Below are 22,620 nucleotides of genomic sequence, written 5' to 3' on the forward strand. Positions count from 1 at the left end.
AAATCAAAAACAATTAACTAAGAATCTTTTAATTGTTGTATACATAAGAGCGTTGAGAAAAGAGATAAGTAAATAGTATGAAGAAAGTAAAGAGGATTTGTATTTTAGAAAGAAAAAAAGAAAAAGAAAAAGAAAATAGAGAAAATAAAAAACGACTTCACACTCTTCTTCTCTCTTTTTTTTTTCTTCTTCTTTTTTAATGAGCCTCTTTAACTTTCTTACCTTTTTTTTTTCCCTCTTATTGTCATATGGGGCTATACATTCATAGAATTTAAATAGCTTCATTTTTTTTTTTTTTTTTTTTTTGGTTGTATTTATATGATACCTATCCTTTCCCTTTTTTTTTCTATACAATCATAGGCTACACAGCTACAGATGCTGTTTTTACATCAGTGTCTGTTGGAGGGGGTATCGTATTATCAGTATTTGTTTTCACTTTCTTATTGACAATTACACTGGAATTAACCATCGTAGGTTGTAGAGTAGGTGACGGTGACTAGATAAGGAAACAAGAGTACATAAGCAAATGTTACATACGTATATATACATATATTACTTACCTTTGATAACGCCCTTTTTGACATCTTTATCTCTCTCTTTGGAAGAACTTCTTCGGGCAAATTGGTGTGCCTTACATTTTCTACAGCTATTCCCATATGTTTAGAGTTAAACTCAGACCAGCTTTTTACCATATTCATGAATTCATAGATTGGGGCTGTTAAATCTAATGTCCTTGATTCACCTTCATAATATACATATATGAAGATATGAAGATATATATGCATATATATATATATATATGTATATGGTAAAATGAATACATAAATGTATGAGTTACGTACGACTGGAATATATAATAAATAACTATATATACACATACACATACACATACGCACACACGTGCACATACATACATACATACATGTGTGTGTGTATGCGTATACGTATATACATGTATACATATATATATACATATCTGTATTTATTTATTTATCTATCTTTATAGATATAGATATAGATATATATATATATATATTTATATATACATATATGAATATATATACATTACCTGATTTTATCCTAATATAGAGCCCTAAATAAAATACTTTAGTATAAATTTTCATCGTCTTTCTTGAACTGTTTCTTCTTGATGGTATAATTTGTCCATGTGTAGCTGCATACACGTCTTCAGAATTCTCACATGTAAATTCATATTTGAATCCTTCTACATAGGGATGTACAAGGGCAAGGGCAGGAACAAGCTCAAGTTTAGTCACTAGATGTCTCAACTTGGCTTCAACAAGTCCTGACCATTTCAATTGTCTCTCTGGATGATCGCTGCTTACGATCACTTGAAGATAGTACTTGTAGTTACGAAAGAAATCATGAGATTGAAACAAGGAAGCCCAAGGTAAAGTGCCTTGCATGATTTTTTCAGTGATCTGTGATGCTATATTGAATTCACCCAAGATGATACGTTGTGTAGAGGCTGTCACGTTATGAGTTGTACACATACTCGGATAGCAAGGTGTAATGATAGGCATACGATGCGTACGATTTATATTTAATGAGGGACTCCAAGGCCTCAAGGAAGGGTTAAGGGGTGGTCCATCTTCAATAGGTTTAAGTGTGACAGGTAACGGCCATTTCCAACTCTTCCAAAGACTAAAGAATTTACTGACAATCACACTAGCACACGCATTTGGATATAATTGACAGACACGAGCTACCAAGATAGCCCAAGCGACACCACCAAAGAAACCTAAAACATTCGAATAAACTGCTTTCCTCATGGCCCATAATTTTATACACCGTAAAGCGATACGGAATGTTTCAATATCGGGTACAAGACGAATTATTTCATCAGCTACTCGTGTGCCGTTAATACTACGAATACATCGATCATCTAAGCCGCGTAAAATAGATGCGTCTTTTAAATTGGTTGATTCTGTCACTTGAGGAAGACTGACTCTTGCACAAACAAAATCAATCTAAAATAAAAAAAATAAGAGTAAATAATAGAGAATCATCTAAATAATAATAATAATGACTTACAGGAATATCATTATATTTAAACTTGATAACAGGTACAAAAGAATCTGGTACAGACTAGATGTATAGATTAGATTAGATAATAAATAAAGTAAAATAGTATTAAAAAAAAAAAAAAAAAAAAAAAAACTTACTGTAATTTCAGAAATACATGGAACTTTTTTAGTATTTGAACCATATTTCGAAAAAATCTGTTCTAAATACAATATTTGGTAAAACACATAAAGTGTCAATATCGGCATCTATAAAAGGGATAATTAGTATATAAGGGAGTTACAAAAAAGAAAGAAAAAAAATTTTTTTTTATATGTATTATGTTATTATTATTTTTATACCTGCTGAATTTACACCCAATCTGTAACTACCAAAAGTAAAGATAGCTCCACCTGCAGCATCAGCAATCTCTTTTGGTATATTTCTTTTTTTACAGATGGACTGCACAAGTTCTCGTGTTAATTCGCCTAAATGTTTTAAAGCAGCTTCTCTATATATTTGATGAATAAACACAACATTGTGGTTATCAAAAAATAAAATAAAATACCTTTGAGCAGTTTTTTCTTTACTATCATACATTCCAAATTTTTCAAGAGTTTTTTGAAGATCTTTTGTCAATTCAAGTTCTTGTATTGTTGGTACTGATAAAGATAGTGGTTTAGTTATACCTAAATAAGGTTGCTGCTGTGACATGATTATAAATGTGTATATAAATGAAAGATGAAATAAATAAAATAAAATAAAATAAATAAAATAAAATAAAATAAAATAAAATAAAATAAAATAAAATAAATAGAAAGAACGACACTATGTAAAAGGTTCATGACAAATGTTTTTTTTAAAAAAAAAAAAAAAAAAAAAATTAATCAAAAATTTGAAATTCAGGTAATGAACGAGAATGAAGCTTATTTGGTTTGATCTTTCTTTAGGACATGTACCCTAAACTTCTTTAGTAAAATTAAAATCGAAAAATCATACTATATCAACTTTAAACTTAAAATGGGCTTATTATTATTATGTTTTGCCTTCGTTTACCACTTGAAAATAAACATTGAAAAATAGATTTATTATCACCTATAAAACGCTTGTTTTAATAGACTGTAATTTCATAATAAAAAAGGAATAAGAAAGGCAGTAAGATATTTAAAATAAAGGGTCAAATATGAATACTTTTCCCCTTCATTTGCAATATGCGTAGTTAATATGTAATTTAATATTTTCTATTTTATAATTACCTTTTTTTTATGCAAGGTTAGATTTGTTCTAAAATTTATTCTACTAGTTGCAACAATATAAAGTAGCGATTATCTAATAAGAAGGTAGTGGAAATAGCTCATAAATTATCTTGGTATGTTTAAAGTAAATACTATCTTCTAACCTTTTTTAATATCTACTAGATCTATACACATACACATACACACACATATATATACATGTATATATTTATACATTCAACTTTTAGAACGATATAGACTAGTATAACATAAAGTCAATAAAACTTTTCATCTGAAAGCTGCTATAAGAAGACTGTTGTTCAATCCTTCATTATTATAAAAAAGAGTCAATACACAACAATAAGTCGCCATTTTTTATTTTTGAAATTAAAGGCAGTCACAAACAAAACTACTAAACACACCTCAAAAATATCAAATTCATATATTCTTTTTTTTTTATTTATTTATTTATTTCCTTTCAAATAATAATTAAGGAAAACTTACAACCAAAAAGACAAAAAAAAAAAAAGAAAAAACCCCCAGAATGACTGATAAACTTCCTCCTAATTTGTTAAAATTATTTGCTCCACGTCCACCTTTACCTTATGTGCCTCCATTGGACAAAGATCCAGAGAAACGTGTTGGTTGTATTGTTACTGGTGTTGCATCTTTAGTTGATGAACTGAAAAATTATGATCCCGATTATGTACCTTGGAAATCACTATCTGAAAAACGAAAAGAAAAGGTATACAAACAAACAAAAAAAAAACTTTGCTGATATCAAGTTATTACAAGTTTATTTATAAATTAAATTAAATATACATGTAGGCTGAAGCAAAACAAAAGAAAGCTGATGAAGAATTACAAGCTGCTTTGAAAGAATGTAACTTGTACACGTATTTATTAAAATTATTTCTAATCTTTTTATATATATATATACATACATATATATAGATGATCCTGAAAAGGATTCAAATATTGATGGTGATCCTTTCAATACTCTTTTTGTTACTCATTTAAGTCCTGAATTAATGGAAAGTGATTTAGTCAGAGAATTCGAAATCTATGGACAAATTAAAAAGGTACTATTATAACTTGTTTTTTTTTTTAAAAAAAAAAGACAACTTTAATCCATATTTTTCTTTTCTCTCTTTGGTAGATTCGTCTTGTACGTGATAAACAAGGAAAGTCTCGCTGTTATGCTTTTATAGAATTTGAAAGAGAAAAAGATATGCGTGGTAAGTGACGATGTAAAGATTAAATAAAAATAACCATAGGCTCATTTATATATTAGCGGCATATAAGGATGCAGATGGTTTAAAGATATTGGGTCGTCGTATTTTAGTTGATGTTGAACGTGCTCGTACTGTTAAAGGGTGGAGACCTCGTAGATTAGGTGGTGGCCTTGGTGGTAGAGAACAGCAAAAGTCTTCCTCTGAACGTCACACGAGTCGTGATAGATATCATGAACGTGATCGAGGACATAGAAGTTATGGAGGCTATAGTCGAAGAGATGATGATCGAAGAAGATCTCGTATGCGCTCACGAAGCAGAAGTCCAAGAGGATATAGAGAACGTGGTGATAGATACGGTAGTCGTAGAGATAGATCTAGAGATCGTATGAGTAGAAGAGATAGATATTAATCCACTTCCTCCCTTACAATCGTATATGCTGTACATATATGCTACTGGTGTGTATATTCTTTCTTTTATTTTCTTTTATTTTTTTTATTATTTTTTTTAAGAAAAGAAAAGAAAAAAAAAACAAAAATGGTTCATTTGTTTTCAGCTTTTATATATACATACATACATACATACATACATACACGCACACACACACACATATATACATATATATATTTATATATATATGTATATAATACTATTTAAAGCAAGGGAAAGTAATGCGTTTGTATATAACTTTCTTTTTTTTTTTTATTTTTAAGAAAAAGAAAAAAAATATTTATAATAACGTCTATTTTATTTTATTTTATTTTATTTTTTATTCAAGAAGATTGGGTAAATAAGGGTAAGACATTTTGGTCGTAAGTTGTACTGTGATTTCATTCTATACATACATTTATAAAATAATACAAAAAATAAGAAAAGGTGAGTAATAATCATTCTAGTGCCAATGGGTGAGTTTTTGTAAAGAAAGAAACGTATAAATTCTTTTTATAAAGGTGAAGGGTTCCCTTAATTATAGTGTTTTTTATTCAATGATTATCTATTAAAAAAAAAACGACCCAACAAATAATATATTAACCTTTGTATTGTAGAATTTATAATAATGTATTTGGTAGGATGGTGTAATAAATGAATAGTTGTATATGTATATGCTTAAAGCAGAATGTACTGACTATAATAATATTTTGCAATATGCAGTATGCTTACTGATAGCGTCATATTCTTATATCTGCAATTATACTCTATTTGGAACAATAACCTTTTTATACGCGTACATCATTCGTTCTATATTCATCATAACCCGTCGTCATCATGAAAGGTTTAATGACCTTTAATATGATTACTTTTGTAGGTATCAAAAATAAACAGCGGGAGAAAGAGGAGAGTCTGCTTACAATATATTGAACAATAAAAAATAGTGTAATGCAATAGACTTCTTTATTATGGATATATTAGACCAAAGACACTATAAATGTGTACATAAATAGAATCATTAGATAAACTCGATAAGAGAACATAATGTAGTTATCACTTACACATATAAGCCCTTGTAAGAATAAGATGTTAATAGTTTGTTATTTGGCTTGTAAAATAGTATATCTTATTTAAGAAAATATGCTGTACTTATGTTCAGGCTTTCAAGCGTTTCTCTTTATTATATAAATATATCTATTTTTTTTTCTCAATGTTGATAATAATAATATGTGGGCGATAGACTTTTACAGAGTGAATACAACAAGATTCTTTAAAAGGACAAGGTCATTACGATAGAAAGGTTTTTCTTACTTTTATACTTACTTATTAAAGTGAGTTAAAGAACAAATATGATAAAAAAAGACTACTAGTCTAGTATAGATGTCTTTTCTATATTTTCCTCATTTAACATAGAATCACTTTATTCTAACATCTTCTCCTCCTCCCCTATTACTTTATATAGAATCCATAAATATTAAAGAAGATAATGTAGTAAAGGATAAACACACACACACAAAGGTTGACTTTTTTTCTACATACATTCTATCTTTGATTCATTCAACAAAATAAGAGTAAAAGAGTGATTTTAAGTACGACATAAGGGAGACTAGACTTACTAAATACCCCTTGTTAGAAAATAGTAATATTTTGTACAAATGAGATGCATATTAATTGCCTAAATAGGAAAAAGAAAGTTAATGAGAATATAAACAAAAAAGTGAAAACAAAAAGACATTTATTTTACTTACTTTTCTTTTCTTTAACATAAATACATTTCATATAGTCATAAAGAAGATATAAAATTGACAACATTTTACTATTTTACACATTGTTACTTTTTATAAGAAAGGGAGAAAATTAAATAATGTAACTGTGTGTATGTGTGTATTAAATGTGGGGTAACACATATTCTTATCGATTTCATATGATTGTGACTGTAATTTACAACAACGACCTCCTTATTCTTATAAAAAAGTAGATATTCAAAGTTATTTTTTCTTCTTTATCTTCTTTATTATTACTATTTCTTCTATAGGTAAATCATTAAATAATACTATTTTATTCTTCTTCTTCTTCCCTGCCCTAGGAGGAAATTCTTTTTCTCATGGTTACCACTTATGTACCGGGCTCTTGATGAGGAAGACACCCTATCTTGCCCTCCTTGAATTAGGAGGACATTGTAGGGTATCTTGTTGATTCAGAGGGCGTTACATATTGTGATCGCTATGGTTTTTCTAACCTCCTAGTAAAAATAAAAAATACAAGAACAAAGAAGGTGCAACGAATCCTAGCCTCCACGCGGCCACCTTTGGACTGCAGTAAATATTATTTTTACTGTTGACGAATTGGGGATTCACTTTTTTATATATGAAATAAAAATGAAAAATAAAATAAAATAAATATATCTTTTCTTACGCGTCTTTTAATAATATTTTATGTATTTCTAATTTGTCCTTAAGGATGTTGCAAACATACGTCTTTCATCTATACTAGAATTAAAATATGAATATTTAAAGCTTTTCTAAGTTTATATAGCACACCTCATCTTTAACAGGTTAATTTTCAAGTAGCAGAAAAAGAAGAAAAAAAAAAAAAGGCGACACATGAGGAGAAGGTTAAAAGATGTATTATAAGGTGATCCATCCTAAGCACTGTAGGTGAATGAATAGTACAACTCTTTATTTTAAAGACAAGTCTATTATTCTCAGCACATTTTATAGAATAAGATGGTGGGACCTTTGTATCACATGTAATAATAGATTATTTAAATAATAGCTTATTGCCTCTTCTTTTGTATTCCATATACAATATATTCGTCTTTTTTGTTTTTATTTTTTTTTGTTAGTCATGACTGAACAACGAATAGAAGAAATCACAAATGTTTTGAAACATGTTAATTTACCATCTATTAATCGTGAATCATTTGAAAGAAAATTTATTCCGAAAATACCTACTGATGAAGATTTAAAAAGGAAAAGAACAACAGATCTAGAAAGAGCAAGTGAAAACCTTATACAAATTAAAAAGGAAATTACAGCCTTAAATACGTTGAGTCCTAGAGAACAAGAAAGAGAAGGTTAGTTCATAGAAAAAAAAAAATAATAATAAATTTATAGCAATCATAATAATAATAATCACTTCAACTCAGATAAATCAATCATTGAAGGCCTAAATCATTTATTTAATAATCAATTTATGGCAGCAAAAATGATGTTTGAAGAAAAGGCAAATTGGTAATGAAAGAAAGGGAAGAGGAGGGAAGGGAAGAGGAGGGAAGGGAAGAGGAGGGAAGGGAAGGGAAGGGAAGGGAGTGAAATACGACATGTATTCAAGTAAGTCTGATTGATATTATCTTATCTGTAGTGATCCATTGCACGCTTTAGCTTTAAGTTTTATGGCTTTTTTAAAAGGTTAGTTCCTTATATGCTATTTAACATATTAAACAAAAAATTTAATTTTTGTATTTCTTATAATAGCTATTATGGTAAAAAAAAAAAAAAAGTTGCATTTCTCATGTATACTCTTATTAATAATGATTCAGTAGACTTCTGCAGATCAAGATCAACGAATGGCATTGGATGCGTTGAATACAACGTATGATATAGCTAATTCACAACTAGAAATGGCCAAGCAATCGAGAAATAAGGTCTATAATTATCTTTCTAGTTATCTTCATTATTTGAAGACTAAAGAGAATACAAGTTCAATACCAACAACACCTATACAGCCTTCAACAGAATATCCTCCTAATAGTGTATTACGAGCTTATGTCTTGAAAGCAGAATGTTGTCTTCAAATCGCTATCTTACAATTATTACAAGAATCTATCATAGGATATACTAAATGTGGTTTCAACTTAAGAAGAGGTATACCATAGACTTGGAGAATAGTTTACTATATATATATATATATATATTTTTAAAAAGAAGAAAAAGGATGAGCATTCTTATATTATTAAATTTATAGCTTTCAACTCTTATAATTATGTTTGGCAAGAATATCAAAAGATGGGAGCCGATCATTTAGCTTTTATGGATGCTAATACCATTTCTGCAGTGCAATTTGGGTATGAATAAGAAATTATATATGTATATACAATACACACACACATATATATATACATCTATTTTTGTTTATAAATATTCTATTATTTTATAGTATTGGATCTGTTCATTTAGTCCTATCAGCTCTACCAGCAAAGATATTAAAAGCAATAGCAGCCTTTGGTTGGAAACCAGATAAACAATTTGGATTTTTATTACTAGATCAATGTCAACAAAGCAAACATGTTAGGTCACCTATGGTAACTATTATGTTACTTGCTTATTATATAACTACCATGTCTTTTGCTCCTCAAATAATGATAGATGCCTACAAGGCGACTGCTTTCGATGTATGTATATATATATAAATATATAAATACATATAAACATGCTTGTATGTCTCTTATTTTAATATATATACATACATATGTACGTATAGATCTTACTCGAAGCTCAGAAACAATATCCTAATTCGGCTATTTATCTTTTCTTTGCTGGACGTCTTGCTCGTTATAGCTTTGATTTCCCTTTATCTACACAATCATTTCTTTGTGCAGCAGACATGAGTCATAGTGAATGGGCTGAAATAGCAATGACAAACTCGTGTCGATTTGAAATTGCTTTAAATCATATAATGACAGGTAACTGGCATCATGCAGCAGACACATTTGATTATTTGTGTCAACAGCACTATTGGTCAGCAGCATTTTGTCGATACGCACAAGCTGCATGCTATGAAATGATCGGAGATCGTACAGAGGCGATTCTAGCATTTGCAGAAGTAAACGAACTTATCACGGGCAATAAAAGCTTTCTATCAGGAGGAGGAGGAAAAAATCGTTTATCAGAAATCGATAGCTATGTACTTTCTAAAGTAACCGTCTTTCAAAAGAGTGGTTATCAAAATCTAAATTTTTTCACACCTTTACTCGAATTTATGTGTATTTGGAACTTATTTCCTTGTATGAATTCTGATTTATTATGGACGTTATTAAGTCATGTTCAATTAGCACTTGCTACTATTCAAAGATGCGAAAGACAAGAACAGACAGAGAGAATGAGGGAGTTGGCACCTGAGATACCGTTACCCGATTATTTCAATGAGCGTGCGTGTCTATTGGTTATCAAGTCATCTATTTTAAATGCATTAGGACATATAGAAGATGCAACATTAGATATTAACTGGATTTTAGATCATAAAGACTGTATTTCACAAGATACATGGACAGTCCCTTATGCATTATGGGAAGCAGGAGTCTCTTATTGGAAATTAAATCTTAAAAACAAAAGTCGACACACATGGGAGATGGCGCTTGATTATGGCAAACATGATTTTGAGCATAGATTAGCTATGCGTTTAAATTTTGCTTTAACTTATGCAGAAGAATTAGGATATACAGAAACCAACAAGAACTGAAATCATCCCACAAATTGATAAAACGGGGATTTTCTATCCTCACTCCATATTATCAAATAGTAGTATAATAATAAACCAAACAAAGTATTTTATAATAATAATAATAATAATAATAATAATAGCAATAGCAATAGCATATCTAAAACTGATCTTCAAAACCCTTCCTTAAAGCTACTCCCTCCAAATAAATACCCTTCTTTGTCCATTTCTTACTTTGAATTACTTGTAAAATGTCACTCATCTTTGCTCTTGCTTCTCTTTCTTCTTCTTCTTGTTTTGCTCTAATTTCATAAAATTCTGATGTTGCCTTTGCATATGCTTTTCTTTCAGGCATCTTTTCATGGACCATTAAATAAAGTTGATATTTGATGACACTGAATCCAGCCCCCCAAAAAAAAAGCAAAAGCAAAAGCAAAAGCAATACATGTATATATATATATATATTAGTATAGGTTTTATCAGATCCTATTCATATATACATATCTACAACTTACGCTTCACCATCAATCTGAGAAGGATGCATGCCGTCTAACATGAGTTTACTAAAGTCAGTACGATTGATACCTAATTCTGGCTCCACTAAAACTTTGGGTCGAGCCAATTCAAATGGATGATCTTTATAAAATTGTTTTCTTAATTTATCTTCAGGATAAACAATAGCACGAGGTCGAGGAGGTCGAGTACGTAAATGCTTTTGAGAATGACGAAGACTTTGAGTAGGTTGAGGTTTAGCAAACATAGTTTGCTCCATTTCTGTTTGACCTGATACATTAACTTCTGAGTTTTGTGAACGCACAATGCTTGGTCCAGGAGGGAAGGCCTGAACGACAGGAAGCCATACAGGTGTTTTGGTTATTAACTTTCCCTTCATCAAATTGGACACATGTTTTGCAAGTTGAATGGGTGGTGCTCGAAATGCCATTATTTTAATCTATTTTTCTTTTTCCTTAAAAAAATAAAATAAAATAAAATAAAGATTTCCTACCCCTAGTCAAGTGAAAGGGCAATCATCGGGAATTTAAATAGATTGCGCTTTCTTTTTTTTTTTATGTGTTTATAATTATTATGATTGTTATTTGACAACCACTTGCATAAAGTGACAAAACAAACCAATTCACAAGTATAACGGTTTTAGTCATGATTTGAATTAAAAGAAGAGAGAATAATCGATCTATAAGATTACGTAATTCTAGTTTATTAATAGTCTTCTTCAATGACTATTATTATACCATGACCATTTTATGAAGCATACGTTGTTATATGCTTTTTTTTTTCTGTGATGAATCCATTATCTGAAATAGATATACAAATAATTATCCTTATTGTTTTATTTACATATAAAAAGAAGAAGTCAAAATGTCAAACTTTAATAGATACACTGTTTGGGATAGTGTCTTTTATTTACTTGATAGCCATAATAAGGGAGAATATATCTTGAATGAATAAAAAATGGATGTGATTAATGATAGGACATCACCTTTTTTTGGGGGGCTGACTGACATATCAGACGTTATCAATCAAGTACTTTATTAGTCCGATTGTGAAGTTACCTTCCTCTATGATTTATGGTTAATAATAATAAAGAAAAAAAAAAAGGGGAAAGGAGGAAAGGACCCAAGATGAGTGTTAGTGAGAGATGACTAGAAGTCTGATTCTCATCAAATGACTTTCATTTTAATTTAGCTGCTGACAGTATCTATGAAATAGATTTGATGATATAAACTATCATGTCTTGTATGGAAAGAAGTTATGATAGAAAAAAGAAAAAAAAAAGGCAAGATTAGTCGAGAAAATAGTCTGTCATAAAGACGACGTGGAAATTTAGAAAGAAAAATAGAAGTACAAGAAAAGGAAAGAAAAGAAAAAAGAAAAGGATGTGATTATCAAGAAAGGATTTAATTATTTGTGTATAAGAAAGAAAGAATTTATTAATAAAAAAAAAACTGCATTCCCTCTCTTTCTTTTCATTTCACTTTAATCTTCTTCTTTGAAATATGCGCTTTTCTACAACAAATAATCCAATTTCTCTAATTCATTCACCTAATAATATTAACAATAATCTTTCAAATTCAATTCATATTAAAAAGATACTTTCATTAATACCAAAAACAACCTCTTCTACTACTGCCACTGCCACTAAGAGTACTACTACGACTACTACTAATATAAAGAATCGAAATGTATCTTCTCAAGACCCATCTTCTTTCACTACACCATTTCGTAAAGAAGATGATATTTATCGAGATTTACGAAATTATTATACTACAAAACAAAAGATGATGAAGAAGAAAGAAGAAAGATGCCATCATATGACTGTCAACAAACAACAACAATACAATAATAACGTTATTATAAAAACAGTGCCATCTGATCATGTCAGAGAAATAAGACTTGATTCGAATCATTTACGTATACAAGCTATTTTAAATAATACAAACATAAGAACAACTACTAAACAAAGACTTTATAAACGAAATGATCCATTTGTCTCTGGGAAACAATCTAAACTAAGCCTCTCTTAAATGCTCTTTTCTCCTTTACTTGTAAGACGTAATAAATGCCCCATAGCAGTTGAATACCTATCATATTTAAATTTATTATTCCCCCTCGCCCCATTTTCTCTATTCTATTCTAATTCTATTTTATCCTTACTTTTCTATTCTTCCACTACCTATTAAATCATGTAGTAAGAAATCAAAATTAAATACTGACTTGTGAAGCTTCTTTTGCTTTAATAACTAATAAAAATAAAAATAAATATGTATTTCAATCATTATGAAACAAAGCATTTGCCTTTTCCATTATATCTTTTGTATGTCTTCTCTTTAGTATACGTAATATCTCTATTCTTCCATTCTTTAAATTACTCATAAAACTTCCTTGTTTACGAACTGAAAACCAATAGAAATCCATTTGGATATGCGGTAATAATAATCCATAAGTGACAAGCTGACTTTATTACTGGTTTAGAATAAATTTCTTTCTTTTTCTTTTAATATAATCAATTTCTACTTACGACATGTTCTTTTCTGTTAGACCGAATTCTTTCATTAAAACTCCTTTAAATATAGAAACTTCATTATATCTAACATCTTTTATAATTTCCTGAAATATATCTGTTTATTCATATTAGAACATGATAATTCCAAAATAGACTCTCTCTCTCTCTTTCTCTTTTTCTTTTTTTCTTTTTTTTCATTTGCCGAATACTTTTGGATCTCCATCTTGATCTCTAATACATTCCTCTTTTGCTTGATTAGTCATTTGACAATAATCTTCTGTCTTCAACAAAACAAACTCATCTTCAAGTGCACCAATAACATGAAACTTTCTCCAAGTACCTTTCTTAAAGGCCTGTTGCTATACAAGACTTTAATTAATACCTTGAATGACCAAAAATAAAATACACACACACACACATTACCAATTCTCGATCTACCATTGTATTATTCGGTAAAATACTATATATCTGATGTATAAAGCAAATAGGAATAGTCGACTTTGGATTACTTTTAATTAAAAATTCTGCTGTAGTAATAGCATCGGATTCTAAGTCTTTGAAAACATCTTCATTTTGTTCAAATTCGTCTTGTTGATCCTTAGTGTCTCTAATCATCTTTTTACGTTTCGTACCAAAGACATCCGGCTCATATGTTTGTCCTTGTTGCAAATTGTACAACATTTGTTCTGCAGCCATTCTTCTTTTACGAGTGTTCATGACTATAATAATAATAATAATAATAAAATGAAAATAACCGTTATATCATTCTGCGTAGCTTTCAATTAAAAAAAAAAAAAAAAAAAAAAAAAAAAAAAAAAAAAAAACGGGAGCTGCATAAAAATGATTAATAAGAATAGACATATTTGTTTATTCATATATTTATCATTTATAGAGTCTAATATAAAGAAACATTAAATATACATAGAACAAGTATAGTTATAAAAGTGTAATTCAAGCAGTTGGATATTTATATACAAAGTACATACTTTGATACTAGTTCAAATCTACGTATACATACATACATACATACATATATATATATATATATATATAACTTACAAGTGGACTGATCAGTCAATAAGATAGAGACAACTATTCGTTTACTTGAGTATTAAAGTACGAATTCTTTATTATGCCTCGCTAAATCACTATTAGAAAAATGACATGATTTTTATACATAATTCACCAAGTCGTTCTTATTAAATAAATAATAATTAAACATGGCCTGATTCAATAATAGAAGAAAATATCAGTTAGTATTTCTTGATTAAAGATGACTTGTGGGCACACATGAATGATGTATCCGGATAGATACAAAAGTCGGTGGGAGTCATTCAGCTTTTCAGATAATATCCTTCAAACTTAATATAAATGAAGCTAATCAAGCATATCTCATTGTAGCTTTTATTTTATTTTATTCTACTATTCAATATGTTACTGATAAAATTAACCTGTCAGCTGCTACATAATGCATGTAGGCCTGCTTTAAAGAATGACCATCAATAGTAACAATACTGATGAAATATTCAATGATTTATCATCTGTTAATTAATCATATTTTTATGATAAAGTTAAGCTTAATTTTACTGAAAGAATAGATAAAATAAACTGTACTGTAGTATACGGTATGCATTTTATATTTGCATGTCTCACTTAGATAACGGTTTGTTTTCATTTTATTTATACATCGTCTTTTATTATGACCAACAAACAATAGTATAACGTTCATTACCATCTAACTTTTTATCTTTCACCTTTTCAGAAGAATCTATAGCTATAACAATGAAACATAAGCTAATGAAGCACTTTAAAGGAAAGGCTTTATCTGTATTTATTCTAGAAAATAATTGAAATTTATAAAATAAAACACTTAATTTAACATAGCTTGATTTATAAAGACTCTTTTTAAAAAATTAAAAAATTAAAAATAAAAAATAATAACAAAAGAGTGCGTCATTTAAATTATTCAATTTCCGACCTTTTTTTTTTTTTTTTTTCAGGACAAATTGTATCAAATTAGTCCAGCATGATTTTTCTTCATCCAATAAACTTTGAATAACCTTTCAAAATTGATTGTGTCCTCAAGTTTTTTTTTCCTTCTATTCTATTCTATTTCTTTTATATATTTATATTTATATAAATATACACATATAAGAATTTTTTTTTTGGTAGCTTCAGTCAATGTCGCATTTTCAAGAAAAAGAAAATGAACAGTGGAATCAACCACAAATAGCGACAGGCACAAGTCAATTTAACTTTTCCAACTTGGATCCTTCGGCTAATGTCAATGATCAACAAATGACAGAGAACCCTACTATTGATCTTCAACCTATTGAAATAGAGCAAACTTCAAGTGCCCCTTTAACAGGTGTATACTCTAGTTCCGGTTTTGATATGATTGGTGTGTTATCGAGACTTGTCAATAGGTATGTGTTACCATATATATAACTTATTTGCTTGCTTGTCTATTTATGTATGCATGCGCTTTTTTTTTTTTTTTTTTTTTTTTTTTTTGGGAATAGACCCAATCCACAAATTAATTTAGGACCAATTGATATGTCTTGTTCATTCTTAGTAACAGATGCTCGACAATATGATTGTCCTATTGTATATTGTTCTCCTACCTTTGAACATTTGACAGGTTATGTGGCTACTGAAATTATGGGTCGTAACTGTCGTTTCTTACAAGCCCCTGATGGTCAAGTGACTTGTGGTTCTCGTCGTACTTACACAGATAATCAAGCTGTTTATCATTTAAAAGCACAAATGTTACAAAATAAAGAACATCAAGCAAGTATTATCAACTATAGAAAAGGAGGACAAGTAAGTGAAAAGGAAAAGAAAAAAAAACACATGCATGCATGTATACATACATACATAAAAATATAGACAGATATATATTCATTCTCTTTCTCTCTCTTTTTTTTTTTCTGTAATAATAGCCTTTTGTTAACTTAGTTACTGTTATTCCTATAAGTTGTGATGATAATAAGGGTTCATTTTTTGTTGGTTTGCAAGTTGATTTAGTAGAACAGCCTAATGCTATTCTCGAAAAGATGAAAAGTAAGTCTTTTTTTTTTTCTTAACAAAAAAAAAAAAAAAAAACTCCCATAATAATTCATGTATTAATGATCATTTTCTTGTTCTTATATATAAATATATACATTTTTATAAAAGACGGCACATACATGGTCAATTATCAACAAATGAATGTTCCACCTTATATTCCTGGTGGTCGTAAGTTTTATACATTGCGTCTAATTGTGTAACAAATACTAATGAAAAAAAAAAAAAAAAGATTTCAGTTCGGAACCTGTAGATGATTATTTTCGGGAATTGCCTTCTACGGCACCTTCATCTACCACTTTAGCTTCACCCGATATCTTGGAACTTGTCAATTGCTCAGGTGAAAATGAACAACAGTTACAGCAAGAATGGAATAAACTTCTTTTGGATCAAACTGAAGATTTTATTCATGTTCTTTCATTAAAGGGATTCTTTTTGTATTGTTCTCGATCTTCATCTCATATCTTGGAGCATGATCCTGAAGAGTTAGTAGGACATCCTTTATCTTCTATCTGTCACCCCTCTGATATTGTACCCGTGATGCGAGAAATCAAGGAGTCTGCAGGAAACCCTGATAGAGTGGTCAGTTTTATCTATCGTGTTCGTCGTAAATATTCTGGTTACATGTGGATGGAATGTCAGGGCAAGATTCATATCGACCTGAGTAAAGGTCGAAAGTGTCTTATCTTGGCGGGTAGAGAGAGACCGATGTATGAGTTAATTCGTAAGGAAATCGTTCATTCTTCAATCAACAACAACAACAATGATATAGCCAACATAGGTTCTGAATTTTGGGCAAAGTCAACCTTGACTGGACTTTTGTTACATGTGACTCCTACAAGTGAGGAAGTCATTGGATTTGATTCAGATACTCTTCAAGGTGCTACACTCTATCAATATGTAGGTGATGATCATGTAAGAGATATCACTCGAGCTTTAGAGCTTGTAAAAGAAGGTCGAATTGTCAATTTACACCACACAATGCAGAATCATAAGGGTGATTATGTTTCTATCTTTTCTACTTTTTATCCTGGTGATATCTCATTTGGTGTCGGTCGTCCTTCCTTTGTCCTTATTCAAATGAGAGCTAAAGAAAGTAACACAAACAATACACCTGCTTTAGAATCAATCATGAAAGAAGTGCCTACGATTGATATAAACAACAACAACAATAATAATGAAAATATATTTGCTGAATTGGAGACTGTCAGAGGTACTTCATGGCAATATGAACTTCACCAACTTCAATTAACAAATCGTAAATTAAAAGAGCAACTTGAAAGTTATACAAATCCTAAACGTAAAAAGGTAACAAAAAAAAAATCGAATCGAATAGAATAGAATGATATACACGCATAGAGATCCTTATCCTATATTCATAGCAAAAGAAAAAGAAGGCCTCCTCTGAAAGTCCTGATATTCCTAAAATGTGTGCTCAATGTCAAAGTACGGATTCTCCTGAATGGCGAAAGGGTCCTAATGGCCCTAAGGAATTATGTAATGCTTGTGGTCTTCGTTATGCAAAATCATTAGCTGCAAAGAAAAATAATCATGGTAAAAACAACAACAAATCTTGAATTGCTTATATAATTTAGAGAAAAAAAAAAAAGTAAAAAAAAAAAAAAAAAAAAAAAAGAAAAAAGACTCCCAAACTTTTATATCTAAAATAATATACAAATATAATATTAATTGCTTAGAATATTGTATGAATTTAGTAAATAAATAAATAAAAGAAGCTTAATATTTATTTTATCATTCAAACATAAAAGGTATCTGTCGAGTTGTATATATTTGTGTCATGAATACATTGTACATGAATTATGCATGTATAATGTAGACATCAAGTCTTTTTCTTTTCTTTTCTTTTAAAACTCTAATGAACAATTTCATCATATAACATTTCTATGAGAAAAATTGTCAGTTAAAAGAAAAGCTTCTTCTTCTTTCCTAATTTTTAAATTATTTAACTTACGCTTAAGTTGTTCTTTTGTAAGTTGATCTTTGTATCTATCAAAATCAAAAAAGCTTTCAGGAATTGGTGGAGCATCAGGCTATATAATTATTTTCAGTTATCATTTATTTATGTATCAAAACTGTTGAAACTTACCTCATCATCAGGATCATGATACTAAACATAAGCATGATAAAAAAGAAAAGAAAAAGAGTTAGTATAAGGTATATAAATATATAAATATATGTGTATGTGTGTGTATGCTTATTTTCTATATTTTTACAGGTTCAAGATAAGGATGTTTCAATGCTTCTTCAACTGTAATACGTTTTACTGGATTAAATGTTAATAATTTCTCAAGTAAATCCACGGCTAAAAAATTTAAAAAATTAAAAAAAAAAAAGGTTAAAATTAGAATTTTATAGTTTCCGACTGAATTTTACCAAGTGGATTTGCATTTGGAAATAGCTTTGCAAACGGAATCCTCTTTTTAAAAGGTAGACTACGAATATAATCACGAGCTCTACGGCTTTTAATTCCATAAAAATCATCCATTGTAGGTGTGCCAAGAACATCAAGGATCAAGGTTAATTGATGATGGTAGTCTCGACCCGGAAATAATGGTTTCCCACTCAACATTTCAGCCAAAATACATCCCACTGACCAAACATCAATTGCCTTGGTATATTCCTTAAACGTCAACATAATTTCCGGTGCTCGATACCAACGTGTTGCTACATATTCTGTCATAAATCCACTGTTCTCATCGGCTGAATTAGACGATCTTGCTAAACCTAAATCACAAATCTATTATAACACTTATCAGTACTTTGTGTTATCGTTTGGAATTCACTATCTTTCATTGACCTTTAAATCACAGTTAGCATTGAGCAATAAATTGGAGGGCTTTAAATCACGATGAAGAACATTAGCAGAATGCATAGCCTTTAGAGCACGCAGCGTTTGATAAGTAAAATATTGACAATGATCATCTGAGAGCTCTTGAGTACGAATAACACGATGCATATCTGTCTCCATTAATTCTTGGATAAGATACCTAAAAAAAAAATAGATATAAAAGTGAATACTAATGCTTTTCTCCCTGTCTTCTTAGTCTGTCTTTACACTTCAGTAAAATCTTCAATTGACTTTGGCTTCATGATATCAAGAATTGAGATTATCTATAAAGAAATACATGAGTATTTTTTATACAAGTGTATTCAATAATAATTTACGTTTTCATGATTAAAATACTTTAACAGTTTAATTTCACGAAGAGTTCGAAGACAAAACATGGCATGATCAAAAGGTAAAATACGCTTTATAGCAACCATTTGACCTGTTGGTTTATGAACAGCAGAGCTAAAAAAAAAAAATAACCCCAAGAATGTGAATAAATAGTACAAAAATAAGTTGTTTATTAAGAAAAAAAAATTTACCAAACAACACCATAAGCACCTTCACCTACAATGTCAATGACATCATACTGTTCACCACCATTAAAATGTTTTAAACGAGCTACTATCTCATCTCGACGTGACATGGTCATTTTATCCGATAAGCGAGAAAGAAAAAAAGGGAAAAAAAAAGAAAAAAAAGCAATGTCAATTAGTTGTTTAATAAGAAAAACAACAACAACGAAAACTAAAGCCTGCTTCAGGAGACGGGAATTATATTCATTTAATTATAACTTTTTTTTTTTTTTTTAAACCCAAATTGAGCATTGGATATAATTTTCCGGACTAGAAATAAATTCAGACACTTTCGAGACTTTTATTTAGAAAGATAAAAAATGGCCAATGAGCACATGGCAATTTTATTATATTATATTGCCCTAGTCAGTTAAAAAAAAACAAGAGAGAGAAAGAGAAAGCTATGAGTCAAATTCACTAAAAATGACTACAGTTGTGTTCTACATCTTTGAATTTAGGTGATTCACTATGGATGTAGTTGATGAGAATGTTAAGTAAAAGGCTGTTTCATAATGATAGATAAATTATAAAATTCATTACAATTATTTTGCTGTAGATATAATTAAGACTTGTAGGGGCGGGGCGGGGCATAAGACATCGTTTCTGTCTCTACATTTACTTTTCCTAAACCTCTTTGAAAAAGTATTAGCTTATTAAAAAAAAAAGGAGGGTATAGGAAATCCACTCAAAGAACCTAAATTATCTCTATCTCGTCTAGAAATACTTCCACCAAAACACGCTATCTATTATTTGCACTCTCCTTCAAAAAGATGGATTGTTTAATGCATAATACTCCCCCTACTTCTTCATGAATTAAGATGGTAGTTATTTGATTGGTTATTAGCTTAACACTCTATTAATGTAATATCTACCTCTTTCCCTTTTGTCCTTTAAAAAGAATTTTCGAATAGAGTTCTCACTTTTATGAGCTAACCAGAGCAGCTCAATGTGGTGAAGATTCTACTGAATTTGAAAAAGTGGACTTTATTCTTTTCTCAGACTGGCATGTTCCTATTCGCACTCTTTTAAATTCGCCCCAATTGTATTATATGAAATAAAAACAAAAATAAAAATAAATCGTTCGTCTTTTTTTTTTTTTTTTTAACAAAAATGTCAACATCAACAAAAAAGCGACCTTATTTAACAGGAAGCCAAGATTTATTAAAATATTTTAATCTTATACCCATATATAATAAAGTTGTTAAACCATATCCACCACCAAATAGAGCTTCAGAATTAGATCCTACGTTGTATTCATACATTTCGGATTTACCTGGTAAAATTTATTTTCTAAAAATCAATTTGAACAAATTTAAATAAGCTCAAATCAAAAAAAATAAAATAAAATAAAATAATAAAAAAAAAAATACAAAAAAAAAATAAAATAAAATAAAGGCAAAATGGACATGGAACCTGATGGTTATCTATTAAACCTATTGCGAGATCCACAGGCAGTTGAGACAGGATCAGATATTCGACCATTAGACGCTGATACACTTAAGGACGCGTTCACTTTAAGAGAGGGACCAATACCTGGTGTAAATGCGATTTCTATATAATTTATATGCTTTTTTTTTTTCTCATTTTTTTTTTGCCATCTAGTTTGATGCATCTATATTAGGAAATGAAGATGGAGATTATAACACTCCTAATTCAGGCCAATATTTGGGTGGAGACTATCATAGTGCAACAGCTGGTAAGAGAAAAAAAAATGGGCATATACATACATGTATATAAAATGATCATCTTATTTTATCTTGTAAAAACACACACACATTTCAAAAGGTGAATTAGATTATAATGGTGAAAGAAAACATAAGAAAAAGGTTTTTATTGATTTATGGATAAAGTAATTTTAGTGACTAAAAAAGAAATTTATAGAAGAAAAAGAGACGACACGGACATGAACATGATGAAGATGGACATAGCCATGGAGATCATAAAAAGAAAAAGAAGAAGAAGAAGGTGATAATGAAGAAATATTATTCTATTCTCTATGATGTTAACATGTCTATAAATGCATAGGATAAAGAGCGTAGAGATGAATATAATGAATTTGGAGGAAACGAGTCACTTATTATTGATTAAGTAAATTGATATGAATGTCTATATTTGTGGGGAGGAGGGGGGGCTCATTTTTTTTATTTCTATATATCTATAATAAAAGTAATCTATGATAATAATAAAAAGTTATACAGTAATTTTTTGTACAGAAGGAGCATCAGGTAATTGAGCTACCACAGCATTTCGACGTCTGAGAGCATAAACAGGTAAGTTAACAGTATCACCATTATCCAAGGTCATAGTTGCCTTTGCATTTGGTTTTTGTTGTACCCACTGAGCAATACAAGCAGCAGATAAATGTTGTAATACTGTCTTGTCATTATTTTCTTGATCGACTATTTGAATAGAAAAACGATGATTATACAAGTAAGATGGCATAGTATTAAATAAAAGAAGAAGAAAAAGAAAAAGGAAAAGAAAAAAAAAAAGGAAGCGACTTTTATTTTTATTTTATATGTGGGTGGTGTGTGCGCATAGATGATGCATATACGTAGTAGAATTTATTTTTGTGTTTTGTAGTACATGAAGTCTATTTTATACCACGTTTTTTTTTTTTCTTTTTACTAAAAAAAAAACCTGTTATCTATTTTAATGTCCTTGTCTAATATTTTGTTTATTACTTGTAGTCATTAGTAAATCATAAGAAGAATAAACATATAAACTATATCGTTAGACATAACATAT

At 29.5% G+C, this 22,620-nt stretch overlaps 11 protein-coding genes across 11 annotated transcripts; 6 read left to right on the forward strand and 5 right to left on the reverse strand.

Annotated features, from left to right (window-relative positions):
* Positions 1-361: 361 nt before the first annotated feature.
* Positions 362-2,739, reverse strand: BX663DRAFT_553273 (Poly(A) polymerase central domain-containing protein; the record flags this gene model as incomplete). The annotated part of the gene is made up of 7 exons (XM_051531432.1): positions 362-496; positions 561-742; positions 1,070-1,991; positions 2,056-2,109; positions 2,187-2,248; positions 2,388-2,536; positions 2,594-2,739. 7 exons carry the CDS (start codon positions 2,737-2,739, stop codon positions 362-364), a joined length of 1,650 nt encoding a protein of 549 aa, XP_051381468.1.
* A 1,065-nt stretch (positions 2,740-3,804) lies between these two features.
* BX663DRAFT_437646 (U1 small nuclear ribonucleoprotein of 70kDa MW N terminal-domain-containing protein) lies at positions 3,805-4,214 on the forward strand (the record flags this gene model as incomplete). The annotated part of the gene is made up of 2 exons (XM_051523241.1): positions 3,805-4,005; positions 4,089-4,214. 2 exons carry the CDS (start codon positions 3,805-3,807, stop codon positions 4,212-4,214), a joined length of 327 nt encoding a protein of 108 aa, XP_051381469.1.
* Positions 4,215-4,216: 2 nt separating this feature from the next.
* Positions 4,217-4,904, forward strand: BX663DRAFT_437583 (uncharacterized protein; the record flags this gene model as incomplete). The annotated part of the gene is made up of 3 exons (XM_051523240.1): positions 4,217-4,342; positions 4,420-4,498; positions 4,555-4,904. Coding segments are annotated over 3 exons (555 nt in total), but the record flags the coding sequence as incomplete, so codon positions are not given.
* Positions 4,905-7,769: 2,865 nt separating this feature from the next.
* BX663DRAFT_553275 (uncharacterized protein) lies at positions 7,770-10,382 on the forward strand (the record flags this gene model as incomplete). Its single annotated transcript, XM_051531433.1, has 8 exons — positions 7,770-7,998; positions 8,071-8,155; positions 8,286-8,332; positions 8,399-8,406; positions 8,467-8,788; positions 8,889-8,988; positions 9,081-9,315; positions 9,405-10,382. 8 exons carry the CDS (start codon positions 7,770-7,772, stop codon positions 10,380-10,382), a joined length of 2,004 nt encoding a protein of 667 aa, XP_051381471.1.
* Positions 10,383-10,479: 97 nt separating this feature from the next.
* On the reverse strand, positions 10,480-11,384 carry BX663DRAFT_544222 (mitochondrial ribosomal protein S25). Its single transcript, XM_051530883.1, has 2 exons — positions 10,877-11,384; positions 10,480-10,756 (listed from the first exon to the last, which is right to left on the reverse strand). Exons 1-2 carry the CDS (start codon positions 11,302-11,304, stop codon positions 10,522-10,524), a joined length of 663 nt encoding a protein of 220 aa, XP_051381472.1. The 5' UTR covers positions 11,305-11,384; the 3' UTR covers positions 10,480-10,521.
* Positions 11,385-12,376: 992 nt separating this feature from the next.
* BX663DRAFT_553277 (uncharacterized protein) lies at positions 12,377-12,904 on the forward strand (the record flags this gene model as incomplete). The annotated part of the gene is made up of 1 exon (XM_051531434.1): positions 12,377-12,904. The coding sequence occupies one exon, from the start codon at positions 12,377-12,379 to the stop codon at positions 12,902-12,904; it is 528 nt and encodes a 175-aa protein (XP_051381473.1).
* Positions 12,905-13,148: 244 nt separating this feature from the next.
* On the reverse strand, positions 13,149-14,100 carry BX663DRAFT_553278 (serine-threonine protein kinase 19-domain-containing protein; the record flags this gene model as incomplete). The annotated part of the gene is made up of 4 exons (XM_051531435.1): positions 13,149-13,335; positions 13,399-13,487; positions 13,593-13,742; positions 13,807-14,100. The coding sequence occupies 4 exons, from the start codon at positions 14,098-14,100 to the stop codon at positions 13,149-13,151; spliced, it is 720 nt and encodes a 239-aa protein (XP_051381474.1).
* Positions 14,101-15,362: 1,262 nt separating this feature from the next.
* On the forward strand, positions 15,363-18,081 carry BX663DRAFT_514596 (putative blue-light photoreceptor PCMADA1). The gene is made up of 6 exons (XM_051528331.1): positions 15,363-15,809; positions 15,906-16,206; positions 16,326-16,446; positions 16,561-16,620; positions 16,682-17,757; positions 17,832-18,081. Exons 1-6 carry the CDS (start codon positions 15,565-15,567, stop codon positions 18,024-18,026), a joined length of 1,998 nt encoding a protein of 665 aa, XP_051381475.1. The 5' UTR covers positions 15,363-15,564; the 3' UTR covers positions 18,027-18,081.
* A 143-nt stretch (positions 18,082-18,224) lies between these two features.
* BX663DRAFT_514603 (mitogen-activated protein kinase) lies at positions 18,225-20,039 on the reverse strand. Its single transcript, XM_051528332.1, has 9 exons — positions 19,840-20,039; positions 19,636-19,762; positions 19,526-19,581; positions 19,268-19,457; positions 18,844-19,207; positions 18,684-18,772; positions 18,557-18,577; positions 18,422-18,500; positions 18,225-18,351 (listed from the first exon to the last, which is right to left on the reverse strand). The coding sequence occupies exons 1-9, from the start codon at positions 19,947-19,949 to the stop codon at positions 18,323-18,325; spliced, it is 1,065 nt and encodes a 354-aa protein (XP_051381476.1). The 5' UTR covers positions 19,950-20,039; the 3' UTR covers positions 18,225-18,322.
* Positions 20,040-20,966: 927 nt separating this feature from the next.
* Positions 20,967-22,431, forward strand: BX663DRAFT_514613 (uncharacterized protein). The gene is made up of 6 exons (XM_051528333.1): positions 20,967-21,148; positions 21,268-21,410; positions 21,475-21,568; positions 21,658-21,698; positions 21,754-21,837; positions 21,898-22,431. The coding sequence occupies exons 1-6, from the start codon at positions 20,983-20,985 to the stop codon at positions 21,958-21,960; spliced, it is 591 nt and encodes a 196-aa protein (XP_051381477.1). The 5' UTR covers positions 20,967-20,982; the 3' UTR covers positions 21,961-22,431.
* BX663DRAFT_553282 (uncharacterized protein) lies at positions 22,020-22,314 on the reverse strand (the record flags this gene model as incomplete). Its single annotated transcript, XM_051531436.1, has 2 exons — positions 22,020-22,043; positions 22,084-22,314. 2 exons carry the CDS (start codon positions 22,312-22,314, stop codon positions 22,020-22,022), a joined length of 255 nt encoding a protein of 84 aa, XP_051381478.1.
* Positions 22,432-22,620: the final 189 nt, after the last annotated feature.

Source organism: Cokeromyces recurvatus (assembly GCF_025118155.1).
Source record: "Cokeromyces recurvatus strain NRRL 2243 chromosome Unknown BX663scaffold_18, whole genome shotgun sequence".
NCBI classification, from domain to species: Eukaryota; Fungi; Mucoromycota; class Mucoromycetes; order Mucorales; family Mucoraceae; genus Cokeromyces; species Cokeromyces recurvatus.

Coding starts and splice junctions, on each gene's coding strand:
- BX663DRAFT_544222 (XM_051530883.1), bottom strand. CDS start 11,304: ATGGCATTTCGAGCACCACCCATTCAACTTGCAAAACATGTGTCCAAT. Junction 10,757..10,876: donor TCTCAGATTGATGGTGAAGC/GTAAGTTGTAGA, acceptor GGCTGGATTCAG/TGTCATCAAATATCAACTTT.
- BX663DRAFT_514596 (XM_051528331.1), top strand. CDS start 15,565: ATGTCGCATTTTCAAGAAAAAGAAAATGAACAGTGGAATCAACCACAA. Junction 16,207..16,325: donor ACTATAGAAAAGGAGGACAA/GTAAGTGAAAAG, acceptor CTGTAATAATAG/CCTTTTGTTAACTTAGTTAC. Junction 16,621..16,681: donor ACCTTATATTCCTGGTGGTC/GTAAGTTTTATA, acceptor AAAAAAAAAAAG/ATTTCAGTTCGGAACCTGTA.
- BX663DRAFT_514603 (XM_051528332.1), bottom strand. CDS start 19,949: ATGACCATGTCACGTCGAGATGAGATAGTAGCTCGTTTAAAACATTTT. Junction 18,578..18,683: donor AACATCCTTATCTTGAACCT/GTAAAAATATAG, acceptor GCTTATGTTTAG/TATCATGATCCTGATGATGA. Junction 18,352..18,421: donor TACAAAAGAACAACTTAAGC/GTAAGTTAAATA, acceptor TTTTTCTCATAG/AAATGTTATATGATGAAATT.
- BX663DRAFT_514613 (XM_051528333.1), top strand. CDS start 20,983: ATGTCAACATCAACAAAAAAGCGACCTTATTTAACAGGAAGCCAAGAT. Junction 21,411..21,474: donor GAGAGGGACCAATACCTGGT/GTAAATGCGATT, acceptor TTTGCCATCTAG/TTTGATGCATCTATATTAGG. Junction 21,699..21,753: donor AAAGAAAACATAAGAAAAAG/GTTTTTATTGAT, acceptor AGAAATTTATAG/AAGAAAAAGAGACGACACGG.